General features: G+C 47.7%; 1 protein-coding gene across 1 annotated transcript in view; it reads right to left on the reverse strand.

Annotated features, from left to right (window-relative positions):
• The window catches only part of SLC7A5 (solute carrier family 7 member 5), a 43,467-nt gene extending 23,626 nt beyond the window's left edge, over positions 1-19,841 (reverse strand). The window contains exons 1-2 of the mRNA XM_063334795.1: positions 19,125-19,841; positions 5,256-5,381 (exon numbers count right to left, since the gene is read on the reverse strand). Of these exons, the coding sequence (XP_063190865.1) occupies positions 5,256-5,381; positions 19,125-19,728 (730 nt within the window). The 5' untranslated portion in view covers positions 19,729-19,841. The remainder of the gene's footprint in view (positions 1-5,255; positions 5,382-19,124) is intronic.
• Positions 19,842-20,112: the final 271 nt, after the last annotated feature.

Below are 20,112 nucleotides of genomic sequence, written 5' to 3' on the forward strand. Positions count from 1 at the left end.
GGGCTCCAAACTCATCTCAGGCACCAACAGCTCCACCATCAGTAGATTCTCGTGTCCCAGGTCGTGTCCTTCAGCCAGTCCCTTGGGTGAGCCCCAGTGCAATGGCCACCCTGCTGCGTATGACGACCCATGGTGTGCACAAAGACATTGCTGCAGCCACCCTCGGTCAGCAGCTCACAGCTGATGTGGCAGGAAATAAAAATAAATAAATACATAAAAAAGAAATCAATTGAAAACAAACTCCTAAACATCGAGCTGCTAATCAAGTCCACTCTCAGGTTCACCCTATGGACACAAGAGGTTACGAGACCAGGTCAAAGGAAAATTGGTGGCAGATTTCTTTAGCTATGGCAAGCGCTTATCCACCTCTGGATGGCCAAGCGTGATCAAGTGTAGGTACAACCCCAAGGTAATTCAGACAACGGCCACTCTTGTTTTCTCTTAGTATCCATGTGCCATTGTGCTCTGAGACCTGAGGGAGCCTGAGACTGTAATCACCAGCCGGAAAATTAATTTTTCCTGCCCTGTCAGGACCACCCCTCCGGAGCAGCCCTGCCCTCCCCAGGCTAACAACTGCATCCGCTCCTCTGCTGCCTGCGCAGCTCATCCCGGCTCTCACTCCACATCTGGCTCAAGGGGCTTTTTGGGACACTCAACTCATGCTGCCACTGGCAGCAGAGGAGAAAGTCTGGGAGGAAAGGAAGAGCGAGTAAACTTTCCCGCCCTCAGGTCTTTCTTAATCACAAGATTTTTCAGAAAACAAGGCAAAGAAAAAAGTTCTGTCAGGGAACTCGCGAAATAACCCTCCCAGAGACCAAACGGTAGTTTTGTAGCAAAAGACGAAGGGATTCGATAACTGAAAGTAGTACCCAGATGTGCACACACACCCACGCCGCCAAGGGGTTGCCTCGCACCTGGAGTATTTAGGTAGTATTTTTAGGAGGCTTCACAGACATGCTAAGCACACGTTTACAACCGAAGGTTTCAATCTTCACTTTCAGAAACCCTCCCGTGTGGGGTTCAGAATTTGCCAGCCACAACACCACCTCTAAATACCTTTTTACAAAGAGCAAATGATATTGGGGTGGGGGGTGCCAGCACTGGCTGATACTGTAGGCATCTATTTAAAGAAAAAAAAAAACCCAAACAAGATTAAAACCAAAACTCTCTGCCTAATCTAAGTTCTCCGTGGCAAATGTCTGGAGTTAAACCTGCTTATTTTGTCCTTAATTCACCCCGTGCTTGTTCAGCAGATGTAACTCTGCTGGTCTCTGACAAGCCCAACGAAGGGATTTAGAATAATGCTGCTGCCATCAAACACGCACTCGAGGCACCGCAGATGAGAAATTAAAGATTAGAAATCAGGCATTAAGAGGGGGGAAAGGGACAATAAGTTCAATAAAAATAATTCAATAAAACGAGCGTTAAATTCTATTTCCCTAAGTCCCAAGTGCCCAATTTAATGTTATTTTTTTAAGCAGAAGCGCTGGCGCGGAGCGGCAGGGAGGGCTGGAGCCCGGCGCGGCAGCACCCCCCGAACGCCCAGCAGCCAGGAACGGCACCTCGCTGCTCGAGCCGCCCACGGGCAGATAAACGTTTAGAGCAACCCTAGGACATCAGCAACAGAAAAGAATATATCTGAAACATGTCTGTAATATATTATTTTTTTTATTAGTTTTTTGACATCAAAACCCTTCCTGAATTTCCTCGCATGTAAAAAGCAAGAGTGAGTCCTTAAAGATCTGCACGTTTTGTTTTTTTTTTCACCACTTCACGCCCAGGTTATTTTTAAAGGCAGTGTGAGGTGCCGGGTGGCCGGGTACGAAGGGCACAGCTACAGACCTCCGTGTCACACCCCGTGCAGAAAACACCCCTCAAACCCACCCAGCCACTGTCCAAACCCGCACGCTCTAGCCCCAGGCATCCCGCTCACCAGGTCAAGAACACGGCCAAAAAATACCCATTTTCGGCTGGACAGAGGGCGTTTTGTGAGAGCTGGTAAAACAGCAGAACCAAAGTTAAACCTAGATTTTATAAGAGTGGAGTGAAAAAATCCTGATCCTGTCTACGCTGTAAGTTATTTACACTACTTAAGTCCTACAGACTGGTGGGCTGTGCTGTTGAGGGTCCATATATAAGGTTTTACACGGTAATATACTAAGTCCAGGGCACTGAGCTTTTAAAGCAACACAACTCTAGCCCCACACAAAGGCTTTTGAAAGTGTAACTTTTGTACGAGTGAAATAATTGCACCCCAAGCGGGTCAGCTAGACTCAGACAACTTTCAAGCAGCTGAAGGGCTGTCTAAGTAGGAAACCAGCTTCTACCCTCCCTTTGAAGTTTCATGAAAGAAGTGATGTAAAGCAGCTGTCCGCAGAAAGATCACAAGGAAACGCTACTTTCTGTGCGGTAATATTGCCACATATTTCTTTGTCTCGAGACGTTACTGCTTTTCTGAAAATAATGGAAACGCCCAATGAAAGGATAAAAAGAAAAAAAGCCAAATGCTGAAGGCAGGAGGTCAATAGAGAAAGCCATATTTCTGTGAAGTCTCAGAAGTTCCCCCATTTGAGCAAGAAACTGTGGTATTGCTCCTCTTCTCTGTTTATGGATACTGTAAACATAAACCAGCGACGGGACAGTAACCGTTAAAGCAAGTTAATCAGCACTGCTCAGGCACTATCCCGAGCGCCGTGGAACACACAATCCCTTCACCGCTGAAACTGCAGCCCCAGACAAATCAACTTGGCGTGTATTTCACCCCAATAAAGACTCAATGTACTGAGCTGGTGGTGGTACGAGTCCTCTTTGTCCAGAGAGCACTGGAACTGGTATAAAAGAAAACAAGGGCGCAGAGAGGAGCCCTAAAGGCACGGGACTGTGGTTACGTATGGGATGCGGGATCACCCGCCTACTCAGAGGTTAAACAGGCTTTTGGAAAAAAGTTACCCATTCAAAAGCGTCAGTCAGCACTTTAAAAGACTGGGTCTGTAGTATTTCGCCTGGATAAGATCCAGCAATGCTGTACTGTCCTACTAACACACGGCGCAGCCCCAGAGAGCACCGACACGGCGGCTTCCACGTGTACCAGGTTTATTCCCCTGCTCCATGGCAGGTTTGACTCACTCAACCCCTTCCAGAGAGGCATTTATTAAACTGTTCTTGTGAATCTCCAGTGAGACAGCCTTCCTAGACAACCTACTTGGGCTCTGCCTTACAGTTAAAAGTGTTTTTCTGATGGCTAATTTAAACTTCCCTTGTCTCACAGCCTGCACCCATCATTTCTTGTCCCAATGAAGACAGAGAAGAGTGCAGTGCTTCCCCACTTTCAGTGTGCTTTGAGGGATACTATTATGCTTTCCTTGAAGAAAAAAAGAAGAAAAAAAAGACAGTTTCTTGATGTATCCCTGCTACATAAAAGCACCAAGTTACCTGGCATGATTTAAGGAAAAGCTGAGAAATTTGCAACATGTATGTGGAAGCTAAGCAAGGGCATACGAAAGGAGCTTGCACATTCTTAAGGACTTACCAGAAAGCTTGCAACTTCCATAAGGAGATTAAGAAAATCCATGTTAGACCACAGGCAGAATCCCAGGCGGTACGTTGTAAAAGAGGAACTCAGACAAGCAGTAGTGTGACACTTAGGACAAGGCGTAAACATGGGCTTTGTGAGGAGCATCCTCTGTAGAACCCAGGGTTCCCACTCGGAACCAGCTTGCTTTACGCTGAGTGTTCTGAGCGCCGGCAGGGAGAAAAGGTCTTTGCCTTCGGATGTTAACTAACTACTGCTTTTCACCTCGTTACCTTTCACTCTGTCTGCAGTGGCCAGGTGGTTTAGCAGGGAACTGAACGCCACATGGAATGAGCTATACCGCAAGATGCACACGGGTCATAGTCGTACCTCTCCAGACCTACAAAAACTCGAAACCGTGCTTCAAAGGAGGTAAAAAGCTTCTGAGACAGAAGAGTACAGCATGGGGTTTTGGTACACAAAACTGAAATCTCTTATTGGTTACAGATATAAGTCGACGGAAATATCACGTATTTATACCTGAGGAACCTGGGCAGAAAGTGATTCACCCTCCACAGAAGGACAAAAGATCAGTACAGAGGGAGGGAAGGTGACTCTGAAGAAGTAAATTAAGATTATTACCTGCAAGCGAAAAACAATTGTAATGACCTTTTACCAGTAAAATGTTAAAGAACTAACAGAGATTTATGTTTACTTATCCTTTTTCTTCTTAGAGAGGAAAAAATGTTCAGCAAAGCAGCCTGGGGAGACATAAAGAGGAAGGAGGTGTATTTTGTGATAAGCCTCACACAATGTTCCTGTTGAGCGTAGGCACCGAGCTGGAATAAAATAAAACTCCCGATAAAGCAAGAAATTCTGCAAAGACAGCACTGGCTCCCATCGCTGAGACAGGAATTAAAAAGACCCACGTGCACACACAAACATACACACACACTTGCCCGTACAGAGATAGGAGGGACTATCTATAGACTTTTATCCACATTTAACAAATAGGGCCCGTATTGTTTCCTAAGCAAAGTTTATTTTCACAGAACTTGCATAAAAAAAGCACACAGTAAATCTTAGCTGTGTGGATTAGTTAATCAGATGGGTTTGGAACAAAGTATCTCCCCAAGTTTGAGAGGATTTAAAGCGTGCGCGAAGAAAACAAGCAGAACCATCAGAAAATTTGCCTTATCTTCCCATTGTTATCTTCTTTTTTAGATACAAGTTGACAGACATGCACGCTAGCGTCAGCTGAGAACCCTAATATCACTGCCCATCACGCGGTTTCTGCAGCCTCGCCTGACCCAGGCATCCCTCTCTGACCCCGTGGACTCGACCAAGCTATTCCATACCTGCGTCAGGAAGACGGGAAACGTGCAGGGGAAGTTTGTGAAAGAATGAAAATTACTGGGGGCTGGTTTGCACATACAGGTAATTCTCTACTAGCAAATGGCCGGGACCAGCCACCAGTTACAGAAAAGGCTTCTGAGAGCCATAGCACCAGAATTTTCACTCCCACTCCCTGTAGACTTGTCAGCTCTGCAATCTCAAAGCACTCAGCCCTTTGCAAAGCACGAGCTGGAAACATCACCCAAGCACGCACGAGAAGAAAATATGCTTGTGAAGCATTTCTGCAAGCTCCGAAATGCCTGGGTTAGGACTCTTGGGCTTTATCCCTAATTCCCAGCTTCTGCTTTAACTGCACACCACCTTCAAAAGAAAAAGGAAACATACTCACCCTTCGCAAGCTGCACGAAGCCAAGAATGATGATGAGGGCCAGTGCCAGCAGTTTTGCCGCAGCAAAGGCATCCTGGACACGGGTAGCAGCTTTCACGCTGTAACAGTTCACTGCCGTGAGGAGCACTAAGGGAAAGGGACAAGAGGAGACCACATCAGTTTTTCACTGAGACACTTAAAACGCAAAACAAAATGATGACAAATCGGCATTTGCTTATTTGCTTTTTTTTTTTTTTTTTTTTTTTTTTTGCTAAAACTTAAGCAAACACAAAGAGTCTCTTCCTAAAATAGAAACGTTTGAAAAGCAAGGCTCTGCAGCCAGACACTTCCCTGTTCCGTCTTTCGTTCTGGCAACAGGTGGTTTGAATAGTGCACACTCTCCTTGGGACAAGGAACTGCCCCGCTGTATTGGAAAGGACACTTCTGAGGGCACATAAACAAAAGTGGTTACCGCAACCACTAGCATCAGCTGCAATCCCTGTTAAGTCGATCCAATGTAATGCTGCAGTTGTGTGAAAACACCATAGAAATGTCAGGACAAATTTCCAGAGCTGATATATAGTTATTTGTATAACAGCAGCACCTAAAAGGCTGTCGAGGTCATACCATACTGTCCACCGTGTAAACGTAAAGGAAGAAATGTCCCTGTCCTGACCCATTTGGCAAGCTATGAGATAAATAACGCCTGCAGGTCAGCGGCACAGACGGGAAGAGAAGCCAGATGGAAGGAAACCCTCATCCTCTGCTTGACCTTCTCGACCAGTGGTGCCAGGGACGGTCCTGCAGACCGCCAGAGATGCTCACCAGGGCTGCACAGCGGCGATGGAAGCAAGAACGGTCCAGCACAACGGCTCAGATCTGCCGTGGCTGCCCTTGTACTCGATGACCCTGCCTCCTCACGCAGCATTTTGCTTGCCCAGAAGTTCCCACCACCTGCAAGTTGCTCTGTGGTTGATGCAACTAATGAGGCCTAACTTCCTACTTTTTTTGCCCTGTTTCCCCATCACCTCCTCTGTATCGCCCGCTCCCGCCACTAATTCACCGTGGCACTCCCACCAGGCGAGGGACAGCATCAACTAGGGCTTGTCTAAAGCCACGAAGCTGCCGACTGTCCGGCCAAGTGTCACCTGCTTCAGAGAAAATAATGGCTAAAACCTTTACTGCTCTTCCAAATCGCTTACTATTTTCATGCCCTGCTCACTGCCTGCTCCCCAGAGCCTGTTGTTTGTTACAGAGACAGGCAAATGTCACGCAGAGAATGACAGTGTCCCGTGTGCTGGATGCCCTCCCCTCCTCCTCATCTCCCTTGCACTGAGCCACCGCTTGTGCCCCTGTGCCAGCTTGTCACCAGCCCCCAGAGCCGACCAGTCACCGAGCGGCTCGGGGGGGAGCGGATCTCAACCTCTCCTCGCGAGCTGGAGGCTTTTCCCCTGCGGGATCCTTTCCCACTCAGGTTGCAGCTTGTATTTTTACTCTGCAGGAGCCAGGCAAGTTTTTCTAAAGCCGGCACAGGGCAGCGTTAGGTAACCACTGCTGCTGTTAGGGGACGTGCTAGAATAAAACCTGCCCACTGCGTTCCTCCGTCTGCCCATTTCCTTTCCGGGCTGGCCTCTGCCCTTGTGGAAAGGCTCTTTCCTACATCCTGCAGCTCATTTTCACAGGACCCCACTGCCTCAACCACAGCCAAACAGCTGCTCCTCAAAACATTCAGCTCGGATGCAGATCATCCTCTCCTGAGGTTACGGGCTAGACCTATGCAGTTTAAAGCCCAGAGAATTTGATGCAGGTATTTCAGCCTTAATCCAACCCCCCGAGATACGAGTGGGGATCAGCAGCACCTTCATCAGGTCACCAGTCTCTCCAGGAGACTGCCAGGGGAGACTCTGGCCACGAGCCTGTCCATGGGGCTGAGACACACAGGGTGATTCAGAACAGGGAGGAAGGCGATGGATAAAGGTGGGAGGCAGAAATAGCAGTACCTGGATGGCTTGGCTACTGCCCACCAAGAGCACCCAGTACTTTAAGACCGTCAACACGTGCTGAGCATCACAGGGAAAACAACAACACACCCCTACTCTGAAGCAAGGTCACCTCCCAGCTCCAGACCAGTACCCAGCGCACACGTGCACGCAAAGGACGCAAGCTCCAGCACACCGTGGACTCACCAGCCCACCTCCAACACGAGACGGTCACACGGGATCAGCAGCGCCTGCCTTTGCTCCCCGGCTTGTGGCAGGACCACGCAGCAGAGCTGCTCACATCTCATCAGCTCGGAGCAAAGGCAGGTTCCCGCAGCCTGCCAGCGAGAGCACAATAAACTGCAAACTGAGAAATAAACCCATGGGAGGAGGAAGGAGTATTTATTTGGGCACTTAAAGGGTCTTAATTGGCTCACTGCCACCCTGCATCTTGCCCTGCTTGTGAGAAGGAACTGTATTGTAAGAGATCAGGGAAATGCACAGAGCCCACGCCGGAGCTGGGAACAGCCTTCCTGGAACATGTGGGTACGGACAGGCTCAGACATACCCACGGGCTGGCTTCAGAGAGCTCGGTCTTCAGGGACCGCTGTATCTGGGTCTGACAGTAACGATTAGACTTCGCCTTCCCGCTCAAGCGAGCCCCGAGAGCGACTGGACTTCCCGGTGAGTCAGAGCACACGCAGGCAAAAAGGGACACGAGTTGCATCATTCATTCACAGGGGTCGGAGAGCCCGCTACGGCCACAGCACAACAGCAACAGGCTGAGAGGATTTAAGTGCCCACATATCGCTCAGCTAAAGGCTGCTTGTAGGGGATCTTTAGGCAGGCAAGAGCAAAGCCAGTCCCAGCGCAGCATCCCAGAATACGATGCCTCCTTTCAGCATCATTGGCTCCCCACGGCCCCGACCCCCTAGGAACGAGTGTCATCGCAATACAAGAGCATTTAAAGTCGGAGAAATGAAAGAGCTGGACACCTTCGCAAACAAAAGCCCGTATCATCCTACAAGAATGAAAGCCAGAAGTAAATAAGGAATTTCAGATTCACTTTTTTTTTTGTATCATGCCTTTCAAGCCCCTTTGGCGCTTCGGGGGTGTCTGGGCACTTGGGATGGGTGAGACCGAAATGACCCAGAGCTGTCCTTCACTGGGAAGGACACCCCTGCGGGCTCTGGCGCAGGTCACAGGACAGCGTGAGCTGCTGAGCTTTGGCCGACCTGCTCCAGCACGCAGCCAAAAGCAAGTGGTGAGGAACCGTGCTGACAAACCTGCCGCACCACCTCCCCCAAGCGTAACCCCCTGTGTCCCAGGGTCCCCCCGCTCCGTGCTGTTCGGGGCAGATACGGTACATCTAATTCAAAAGACCCAGCGTCCCCGGGCTTGGAGGCTTTTCAGCATCAAGCAGCGGGCCAGCACTATCAGCGATTTGCAGGGTCACGGCTCTGTCATCTTGCAAGCAAGATTGCGATATATCTGCTCCAACCAGTATGCTAAAAGGGGCATTGTCCACATATACAGGGGAGGAGAAAATAAAGGTTGGCAAGGTCAACTTACAGTATGTCTGTGGCACAGGGGGTGGTGAGGGGGAGAGAAGAAAACGCAGGGAAATATCACTAAGCACAGATCACAATTCCATCTACTAAAAGCACCTCTAGTGAATCCTAACGGGGTGGATGGGGAGGGAATAGAGGATCCAGGATTCACTTCGACCAGTGATTACGCTAAAAATAAAACTCTCCTTGTTTACAGAGGGATATTTAAAGGATGAGCTAACGCATCTAAAAGCACACTTTTCCCGGTAGTGAAGACAGCCCTTAGAGGTGTGACAGTGACATTCCCTTCCCCATTTAGGCATTCTGTTTCTTTGACAATAGCTGCTTCAGCCTCCACATTAAATACTGAGTTACTCACGGCCGTTTTTCACGTTCTGGTTCTGCACAGTTTGCTGGACGGACCGTGGGACGGCAGTGGTGTACATAAAAGGCAAAAGCTTTGTACACAGTCCAAAGCTGAAAAGCAATGGAAGCTTCTGTATTCAGCCCTTAAAAACATATCGGTGCCAGATAAACAGGCTCCAGAAAAATAAGAAAACACTTAGGGCCAGAGACTCTGAAAAGGGCCGAGAGCTTCTTCCACGCCAGTCGTCATTCAGGGCCCTTCAAGTCACAATCTCTCTGCTTCGCCTTTCCCACTGTGTAATACTATTTGTCTTTCCCAAAGGAGGGTGGTGGAGTTACTACGCGTAAATGCTTTCAACATAGCTAAAAAACCCCACCCAGTCTCACCCACCAGAAAGAATCCTACAGACACCGAGATGAAAAAACAGACCAAGTACTTTTTCAGTAAAACTCCAGGACAAATTCCAGTGGCCGCTCAGTGTCTCAGGAGACCAGAGGGCCAGGGTTTCTTAAAGCAGAAAGTTTTATTCCTTTGATCCGAGACGCTACCCTGCAAAGCAGGGGCTGAGGGATGACTCCTGGCACCGCTCTGTTCACCTCGGATGAACCGCTCCACACGAACAACGGGGGAAAGCTGCACAGCCACAGCTTTACTATAAACCAGGGAAATGATACAGTGCAGGGAAAGATCGGACAGCGCTGCCCTGATTTCTCCAGCATCTTTCCTAAGGCTACAGCCGCTGGCCATTTTCAGCGGCCAGCTATACAGCGAGGCAGACCTTTAGCGCAACCCATCGGGGCTGTTCTCAGAAGTCATTCTAGGAATATGGACTTCAGCACGACCTGACGCGACACAGCCTGTCTGATCCAGCAGCCCCTCTCCAAAGGCTTTACATAATTGGGATAATAGGAGCTAGAAAGCTGCAGTGATTGCAGATATAAGAGGGAGTACTTTTATTTATTTACTTATTACTTCTGGCAGAAGTAGGAAAGATACCGGGTTTTGACTGCTGTAGAGAGAGCACGCTCACACAAGGTGCTGTTCACCCCTTCATCTCTTCTGGTGAGAAGGTGAGCTTCATCTCAAAAGACTCAAGCCACAGAGGGAAGCCAGAGGCTTTCAAAGAGAAGTTTTGCTTTGTAAAGGCAACAGCGGGTCCAGCTTCAGTTATTTGCTCTGTCCTAGTAGTCCCAACGGGCTTCAGGCATGTCACTGAACCTGCTCCGCTGGCACTCACCTGCACCGTCAGGCAATTTCCCCATTACTGATAGGAACCAAGGATAAACCGACTAAAACAACATAGGACCTAGAACCTTGTCCGTCCCATCCCCCCCCTTCACATTTTGTGGACATATTCCTTTGATCTCCCGGTCCCAAGTTCCGAGATCCCTCCCAAACATGACTTCTAGATGACGGTAGGAATAAATCCTTACAAAGCAGACATAGAAAGGGATCACGCCAATCCCCGCATAGAACCAGGCCATGACGAACACACTATATGTAACAACAACAGCTCCTGTGTCTACAAAGGAAAGGCAGGATGTAGTAAAGCTGCCCTGTGGGCACGTGGTTCTGCCTAAAGCAAACAGTATGTGAATGGAGCCCTAGTACAGGTAAACTGGGGCTTGGCATTTATGATGCAACAGTCTTGGCAACCATCCTACAGCAAAAGGGCTGCAGTTTTCCCAGGTAATGGAACGTGGCCATGGATCAGAGACGGAGTAAAGACAGCGCTCAGGGAGGCTCCATTTGGGAAAAAAGGCAAAGAAGCTGATCCACAGCTCTACGCACTTGTCCTCACTCACAGGGGAAAAAGGGATCCAATTCTAGCAGCAGATGTAACCTGCTGATGGGGTGAAGGGAGTTTGCTCAGCCCAAGATCTTTAGCAGCTTTTCAGGTGAAACGTTTCTAAAATGGATGTAGGAATTCTTCAGGTACTGGCACAGCTGCATTCATGCTTCAGGTGAGGTTACATACCTTGACAGCCTTGCACAATGTCACTTTTGTCCTTTGTTTCATCTCCTATAGGTTTCCCTGGGCTTGACCTGTAGTGCTTCCTACAGAATTCAGTATACAGCTCTATAACAAGGACAAATGTGTGTAAGTATCTTGCTTCAAAGAAATAAACTCAGCTTGCTGCAAGTTATCTACGGATTCCTATTTGTGGTATTACGGGACCAGAACGAAAATGCTTAGCAGGGTAGGGAGCTTGTGGAAAGGAAGGGGAAGAATGAAGGGAAATCCTCCACCTCAGTTTCCCCACCAGGAAAACAGGGACTGTAATGCTGTCCATAAACAGAGGATGAATCATCCGATGATTCTTGTTTGTAACTCTCACGTTCCCAAAGCGCTTAGCCCTTACAATTGTAAGACGATGCTTCCATTTACCACCTGCCACTGGATGATGTTGATTTTCTCCTCACAATTAATTACAGAACAGTTTTCGTCTCCTTTCCGTTGCCCCATCCCACAGGAAAGGCTGGTCTTTTCACTCTTCATAAAGTGCACATGACGGACGAGCAGTTTTCTCTTCTACTAAAGACAGTGCAACCAGGTTTCAAACAGAGTCAAGACAAGTTGAGCCCGTGGCCACAAAGAAACAAACCGCAGAGATGACAGCAGCACGTGGCACGGGCACAAAGTGGTCCACATGCTTTAAAGAGCACTGCTGCCTAAGCACGCAAGAGGTTAGACACAACGAAAATAGAGAGTTCCTCCACACAGTACAAACAAGGAATTATGCTATACTGACTACAGTGGTTTAAACCCTGGGGACATTAATGCCTTAGCTATTCACTAAGGTCAAAGTACACCCAGAGCTACATTCAGGTAGCTGTGATGCCACAGGGCCTTCCAACAGTCTCAGGTGTCTATTTCCAATAGCACAATCTAATGTGAGAAATACATACAAGTACGTACACAGAAAATGGTTAGGGAAATTTCAGCTCCATAGATAATGAGTGAAGGCTTGTGCCCTGCAAGATGGTAAAGAGAAAAAGCAGAAGGAAAGCAGGTATTTCTTCAAGGACGAGTCCCTGGAGAAACTTAAGAGCCAGGGCAATGGGTCTGTAGAAGGGAAACACTTGGTGGCACATGAGGCTGTTGGAAAGGAGCGCTTGCCCCCAGAGCAAGTGTTATAAATGTCTATATTAAAATCAACTTATAATAATAAACATACCTGGCAACAATTTACAGCTTCCTTTTTATTTTTCTTCCCAAAACATCAATGCTGAGGAGTCAGGGAATGGGCGCAGCCACAAACAAAAGGTGAAAGGAGAAGGCACAGGCTGCCGTACCACCAGAGTTTAAGAGGAGGGACCATCTCCAGACCCACCGCCTAACTGAGACCATGAACTCTGGATGTCTCCAAGAAGCGGCCGCAGACACCCGGAACGTATCACAGCTCCACCTCTCCGCTGGCTTTCAATTCCAGCAAGCCCCTGGTGCTGAAACGGGCTGGGAGCCAGAGAAGTTAGCGCAAAGCGGGAAGATGCCAGCAGTTCGTGATGTAGCACAGCTCCCAGAAGCCATCCACACCCTCAAATTTCCAGAATTCTGCAAGAATAAATTAACAAGCACTTGCTTGCCACCTCTCTCTCAAGAGCTCTGCCAAGCAGCGCAGCAGAGTCAGGGCCAGAAGGCAGCACCAGGATGGCCCGGAGAAGAGCTCAGTGAAGAACGTCACGGTTTGCAGATACTGCAGAGGCTGGATCTCAAGCCTATACAAATGCACCTATCGCTTTGGTACCAAGGTACCATAATAACAGTGATGGAATTTACACTATTCAAATTGTGTGGTACATGAAAAATTACAAAGAATTTATCAATGCTAAGGGAGGTAACTCCTAGACAGTGGTAGAAGTTATTTTATCTCCTTAGAAAGAAGCTTGTGTCTTTACTGTCGAAGTTTCTAGATGACATGATACAGCAATTCCACAAACCAGGTCATTTCAGCACAGGAAGACAAACAAAATATAGACTTTGAAATGGGAGAAAGAGGTATATTCCATTCCCAGCAAATTAAAATGACCACCCCATAGCTATCGTGAGCTAAACAACTTTTCCACCATGCCCACCTCATATGAACTAACAGCAAACAATACTAACTAATATTTTTTGTACAGATTAAGCCCCACAGACGTATCACTGTCCTTGCCAGCTGGTCAGCTGATGGACTTGCAAAACGCGGCATCTTACCTGGCCCTCAATGACATTCACTTATACAGAAGCACCTTCCCGTAGTTGTACTGAATTAGGTTCCACAAATCCACAGGAAGGTGGCGGAACTTCAACATCGAGTGCTAAATCCTGGGTCATGAGCTTCAGGAAAAACTCCAGGCAGGTTTTAGCCTGAATCATGCCACCTATGCCACGCAGAGGGTCAGAATTCAGCTCTGCACGCTGGCTGGCAAGAAACTGCTTTCTCATCCATTGCGTTTGATCTATTGGCCTCAGCCGACACCAGGACTATGAGACTATTGGAATACTTGAAATACCCAGGGATGTTGCTTTGAATTAGACTGACCATGCTGAGTTTCTCTGAAAAAGTTTTCCCCATTTGTCCATGTCAGAAAAGAAAGACTCTGAAGGATCTCAGTGGTAGCGTAAATCATTCAAACACAATAACGTTTAATGGGACGTTTGTTATGAAAGCCAAGAGAGAGGTGCCAAGAAATGCAATAGTTGCTTTCTGTGTTACAAGAGTTCTCCAAACCTTCATCCGTTTCAAGAGAGTCCTGCTAGTGTCAGAGGCTATTTTCATTAATGCTACCCTCTCTAATTAAGCGCGGATTTAAAAAAGCAACTTCAGTCTTGCAACATTAGCCATACAGCAGGGATTCTACAAAGACCCCTTCCTTCCACTCTGATCAAACAAATGCATATTTACTGATACACCTTAGTAATTTAATCCACCTTTCTAGAGGTGGAGAAAAAAAAAAAAAAAGTCTTCAAAGCTTCACACCCTGCTTGTCCTGGCAGATTAATTCCAAGTAGCAATGCTGCAGAATAAACCCATCTTAGACAAGCGTTAAGATGTATTTTGTGCTTGCCTTGCTCACCATCTAATACCTGATGAGCTCAAGATCTGCCCACAACTTCACTTTAAACAGCTGGTCAAACAGCCGAACTGTCAAGATTTAAAGTAAAACCTTAATACGTTCCTGCTTTCAACATACGCGATTTCTAGCTGAAATGCTGACACCGAATATTCACTTATGGACTACGGCTGTAACTTGGCAAGCATTCAAGACATGTGTTTATGCACTTGCCAAATCCCGGACTCGATACCTTTCTCCTCCTGTAACTCACTCAGGGGGGTGTCAGGCACTTCGGCTTCCGTATGACATGTGCTATTAGATATGGCTCAACTCCGTACTGACTGCTACTAATTCTTCCACTATTAGGCTGTTCATAACAAAAGAGAGGAATGAGAAATATGTGATCATTTTAATGGAATTCCACGCTTGCAGGAGGAGTGCCCAAAATAATACTTCAGGGGCAGCAAAGGAAGTCTAAAGGAATCTTAAAGAAGATTAAAATACTGTATCTTTGGAGGTAGCCGATACTGATGCAGCAATATTGGGGTTATTAGTGCCAGATTAGCCTATATAATTAACACGCGATAAAAGGCTTCAGAAGCTAACAATCAAATCACCGATTTGACACTGAAGATCAAGAGCAAAATTATACGCAACTAGCAGAGCTCCTCAAGCTTCTGTGGAGCAGATGATGTTGTCAAGAAATAAGTAAACTATAGAATAACCTGCTATGTAGCACATGGGGTGTGTGGCAGGCTGCAGCTAAGAGTGTGTGTACAAAGAACAGTCCAGGCACTTGTGACACACCAAGCAAGAACCAGCTCAGGTCTGGAAGCAGCATCGTCCCTTGTCCCCTTTATCCACCAGGAAATTTACTGTACCACAATTCAAAGAGCTCTCACATGTAGAAAATCTGCAAATTCGCAGGTGGAAACGTAAGGAATATGCCTGTTATCTTTAACTGGATAACTTGACATTTTCCATCTGTGAGCTATTTCTAGAACACATACTGTGTATTATATTGTGCTCTGTGAATTTTAACCGATCTTTGTTGAGATTTATCCGTTCAGACTTAAAGAGGTGCAGCACAAGTGGCAGCCAGCTGTAAAAGAGAATCTGACCCGCTAGCACGTCAAAGATCCACTTTCAACCGGACTTTTGTTCCACGTCACTGTTCAGGCCGTTACCTGGATGCCACCTCTTCAATGGGGGAGGGGGGAAGAAAAAAAAAAAAAAGAGACAGGATTAAACAGTTTTACATGATCCTGCTTCTGCTACATGAAGATGGTCCTGCAGCATATATGAACAACAAGTTATCTCAAAACTGCACTTGCTACCTAAATATTCTGTTAAAGTGTTGGGTTTTTTTAATTCAAAATGAAAAAAAAAAATGGAGAAAACTGCAGAAAAAGATACAAGTATGTTAGAAGTGCAGTGCAAATGTGTGTTCCACTCTCATGCTTTCTCAAGAGAAAAAAAAAGAGAAAACAACAACAAATGTAACAGATTTGTCTACATAGCCTCAAATGTGCACCTGAAACATAAGAGTACAGAATCCTTAGTAGTTTAATTCTTTGCCACATACAATACTGATACTGTAATGCAGATGTCACCAAATATGAAAAGTCAGGACCTAGTAACTGTCCCTCCAGCCTCTATAGAACAGGTAAAATGGGTTTAGATGAGATCCTATTTGGGGGAATTCAAATAACCGTCGGGTTTTCATGCACATGCACAAATTCTCAGCTTCATTAACTTTTTCTGTTCAAAAAATGCTCGGATACCAGATGGACCTTATGTTTTTTACCCCTTAGCATTTGCTTTTACGAGTCATCAGTCCTAAAAGCATCAGCCACCCAGTCTTACAGATAAAACAACATGCCGTTTATGAGTTACCTAAGTAACCTGCAGCCTGAAAAGCATGGAGCCAAACTACCTGCCAATTCTTACAACTAGGGAGCACTGGCTGTTTCGCAGCGAACATCAAATAAACCACACTAATGATGAAAAGCTTCACCCATCTTGCTACAGGAAGACTTCCCCGTATTGAATTCCCACATTTTTACACTTGGCAACCATGCTAAGCATTCATGTTGTCTTATGGAAGAGGTAGTCTTGCATACCAACTACCTGTAGATTACAATCTTGATAGCAGAAAATACCTATTTGTGGTTAAATTCTACTTACCACCCACCTTGTTTTCTTCAGCACCTTCAGGGGAACAAAATCCCCCTCTTCCAACTACTTTTTCTTTCAAGGCTGTGATTTATTTAGTTTATCTTAATGCCTAAGAATTCAATTTCTATACTTCACGGCAGCAAACATGGAACAACACATTATTCATTCAACTGTTCAACAACAGTAACACTCAAAGTGGAAACAAATAACTTTTCTTCTTTCTCCTCTTACTAGAAACCATGCAGTCAATTGAATTTTATGTTGAGATACAAACTTTGCAAAGAATACAGCCGGTACTGTTCCAGACGGCTGGATTTTGACTACATAATAAGTCAACTGTATTCCAGCTCGGGGCCCCAGATTTCCCTATTCCTTCCTGAACTGTTCTTCCCCTCTTTGAGATAACTCGTTAAGGTATGCTCTCGAGCGTATGCACAATTAAACAGGCCATTTTTCCTACCCTAGGGCTCTTGGAAAAAATTAGTATCTCACTGGGTAGGAGTATGTCTGGAAGAACCCTGTAACAAAGCCGCCTGTTGGTCCATAGAAGCTTTCTGTGACTCGCTAAGTCCTTGGACCAGATTTACTTCATTTATTGTTCCTCGTTCGTGATGTGGTTTTGGCACCAAACAGTAGAAAAGCTAACTCCAAAAATCAAAGTTACAGAAAACTAACTTGCTGAAGGCAATGCATGATGAACTAACCTTTTGTACCAAAGGAGACAAACAAAAATTTAACTCAAAGCATAAACAAAATAGTAGCCAGCGGGAGTAAAGTTTAAAGAAGAAACACATGGAAATGACGCAGATTTGTAGAACCAGCAACTTTTTCCTTGGCATTTCCAGATAAAGGTTCAAGAACAAATTCTGCTTCAGGAAAACTGCTAATTGCTAGCAAAAGAAAGTTGGAGACGCTTACATTACTTATTGGAGAAGCCTAGGTGGGAATGAGACCTGGCATCAAGAAATTTCATGCTGCAATCCACTCTGCAACGGAACAGATCTCGCCATGGGCAAGTCTACTTTACCCCTCTATTTGTTTTCTGATCAGTAAAATGGGAAGAGAGACACCTCGTCTCACGTATTTTGGGAAAGTTCCTGCAGGTGAAAAGTTACTTATTATCAGAAACACATTCTCGAAGGTTTTGGCAACTACAGCATGTTCTTGCACAGCAAAATTTTCACATAAACTAGTAAGAAAGTCCATCTAATCAACTCTCTGTTAGCTTCTCAGCAAATAACACGAACACCACATGCATACATGCCCCTTTTCTCTGAAAGAAGAGAAACCATATTGCAGACTGGCAGGAAAGCACTAAAACTAGATTTTTCACAAGGCCCCACTTGATGCAAGAAACCCATCAGCAGAACTACCTGTAACCCCGCTACAGCATTCTTAGTTGGGCAACTGTATTTCCTTAATATATGCACTCCACTTTGTTAAAAACTTGGATGGGAAGTCCACACACCAGTATACATGCCCCGAGGTTCCTAAAAATTTATCTGGGGAGTAAGTTTAGATCTTGCCCAAAGAAAGTACGCTTTGCTGCCCTGTCGTTTATCTTATATCTGCTAGCTAGCCATGTGATGTACTGGGTCAGTTTGTGTATGAAGACATTTACAGCCAATCTATCTTCCCATAACGACCGTGTGCCGCAACTTTTGAATGCCTGCGATCCTCAGAGGGTGAAGGAATCTAACACTATCTCCCTTTGGAGAGCACGAACAAGCAGACTTCTCTTCACAACCTCAAAACGGAAAAAAATAAAACCAGATCATCTGACTGCAACTTTGTATAGCAAACAAATGCTTTACAAAGTCCTGACAAAAAAATTGGATCCTCTCACAATATACACCTTCATAATGACAGGACTACTATCGGAGTGGAACACAGACGGACTATGAAATTAGGGGAGAAAGGCAGAAAATGGTCCTATATTTAAAGAATGAGGAATTTGGATGGGGTTACTTTACTATCACCGGAGGAATGGAAAATGGGGCTTCACTAGCAGAACCGCAGACTTCAAAATACCAGAGAGACGATAAAAACTGCATCAGGAGAGTTGCATGCGTGTGCCGTGGCAGGCATCAGTGGCCCTAAATTCATCACAGCATGACTGAACTGCTCTGCAAGGCGACGCACATCTCACGAGATACGATGTTTGCTAGCAAAAAAACCCCCAAACAGGTTTCCAGCATATCATCGGTGCACATACACACGAGAAACGTCTCATCTCAGAACTGGTGCTGAAAACAGCCAGGCGCTGACTGCGGCACAGGCCACGTTCAGCACCAGTTGCTCATGACAGGTAATTTCCCAGCCGCACGTTACCCCGTTATCCTCCCCTGTGTCTGCACACAAACCCCCGTCCCAGCCACCGCGGCCCCCCAGCACTGCAGGGCTCCGGGGGGATTTTACCCTGCCTGAACACGCTCCTGCCGCAGGGCACGAGAAATCCCATTCCAGCGCACAGGCAAAATGCATGCTGTGTTTATCGCACGCTGCTCCCCGCATGGCCAGAAAACAAGAGCGACTCGCCAGCCCGTAACCGGCAGTTTGGAAATTTTGTGCTCAATTTATTTGGGATGGGGCCACATTTGCTACTCACGCTATTCAAAACAGCCCCTGGAAACCCCAATGTGCAGCCAGGTTAGCACAGGATGGTGCACCTCTTACAAAGCAATGGGCAGCTGGCTGTTTGGGCTGACTTTTAGGGGAAGGCAATGGCGAGCGGGGAGCCACGTGGGCAGCTGGAAGAGGGTGTGCGGGTACTTACGGACACAGAGACAGGCCACCAGCTTGGCAGCCTCATCAGGCACCGGGCAGGTGGGGAAGATGGGCTTGAGAAGGTAGGTGGCAAAGACCAGAGCCACGATGTACTGCGAGGAGGGCCGGATGATGAGCAGCTCTATCCAGAGCTTGAGGAAGGCGGGCAGGGAACCGTAGACCTCCAGCATGTAGGCGTAGTCCCCGCCAGACTTGGTGATGGTGGTGCCCAGCTCAGCGTAGCAGAGGGCACCCACGATGGAGAAGGCCCCGCAGACGGCCCACACCACCAGCGACAGCCCCGGCGAGCCGGCCTCCCGCAGCACGCCGGTGGGGGTGACGAAGATGCCGGAGCCGATGATGGTGCCCACGATGATGGCCACGCCGTTGAGCAGCGTGATGGAGCGCTGCAGGGTCACCCCCTCGCCCTCGGCGGAGGCGCAGGGTGAGGGCGAGCGGGCACAGCCGTTCTCCTGCGCCCCGCCGCCCGCCGCCTCCAGCATCTTCTCCATCGCCTGCTTCTCCTCCTCCTGCGCCAGCGAGGAGGCCGAGCCCGCCGGGCTCCTCTTCTTCACCGCCGTGCTGCTGCTGCTGCCGCCGCCGCTGCCCGACATGGTGGCGCGGAGCGGAGCGGGTCGCGGAGCGGAGCGGGGCGGGGGCGGCCGGGCGCTCCGCCGCCACCACCATGCAGCCGCCCCTTTTGTTACGGCGGCGGTGGGCGGCGTGCGCTGAGCGCCTCCCGCTTAGGCGGGGAGCGCGGGCCCGGCCGCCTTTCCGGGAGGAGGAGGAGGAGGAGGAGGAGGAGGAGGAGGAGGAAGGTTGGGGGGTGTTGCAATGCTCCCGGTTTGAGCCGGCAGCCCCCCGGGAACAGGCCGGTCTCTTTCGGGGCGCGGGCGGCTCGCACGACACACAAACACACACACACCCCCCCGCGCCCCAAGGGAGAGGGGGCGCAAAGGCACCGAAGCGGCCCCCAACGGCTCCCGGGGGGCTCCCGG

This window comes from Chroicocephalus ridibundus, chromosome 4 (assembly GCF_963924245.1).
Source record: "Chroicocephalus ridibundus chromosome 4, bChrRid1.1, whole genome shotgun sequence".
Classification (NCBI taxonomy): Eukaryota; Metazoa; Chordata; class Aves; order Charadriiformes; family Laridae; genus Chroicocephalus; species Chroicocephalus ridibundus.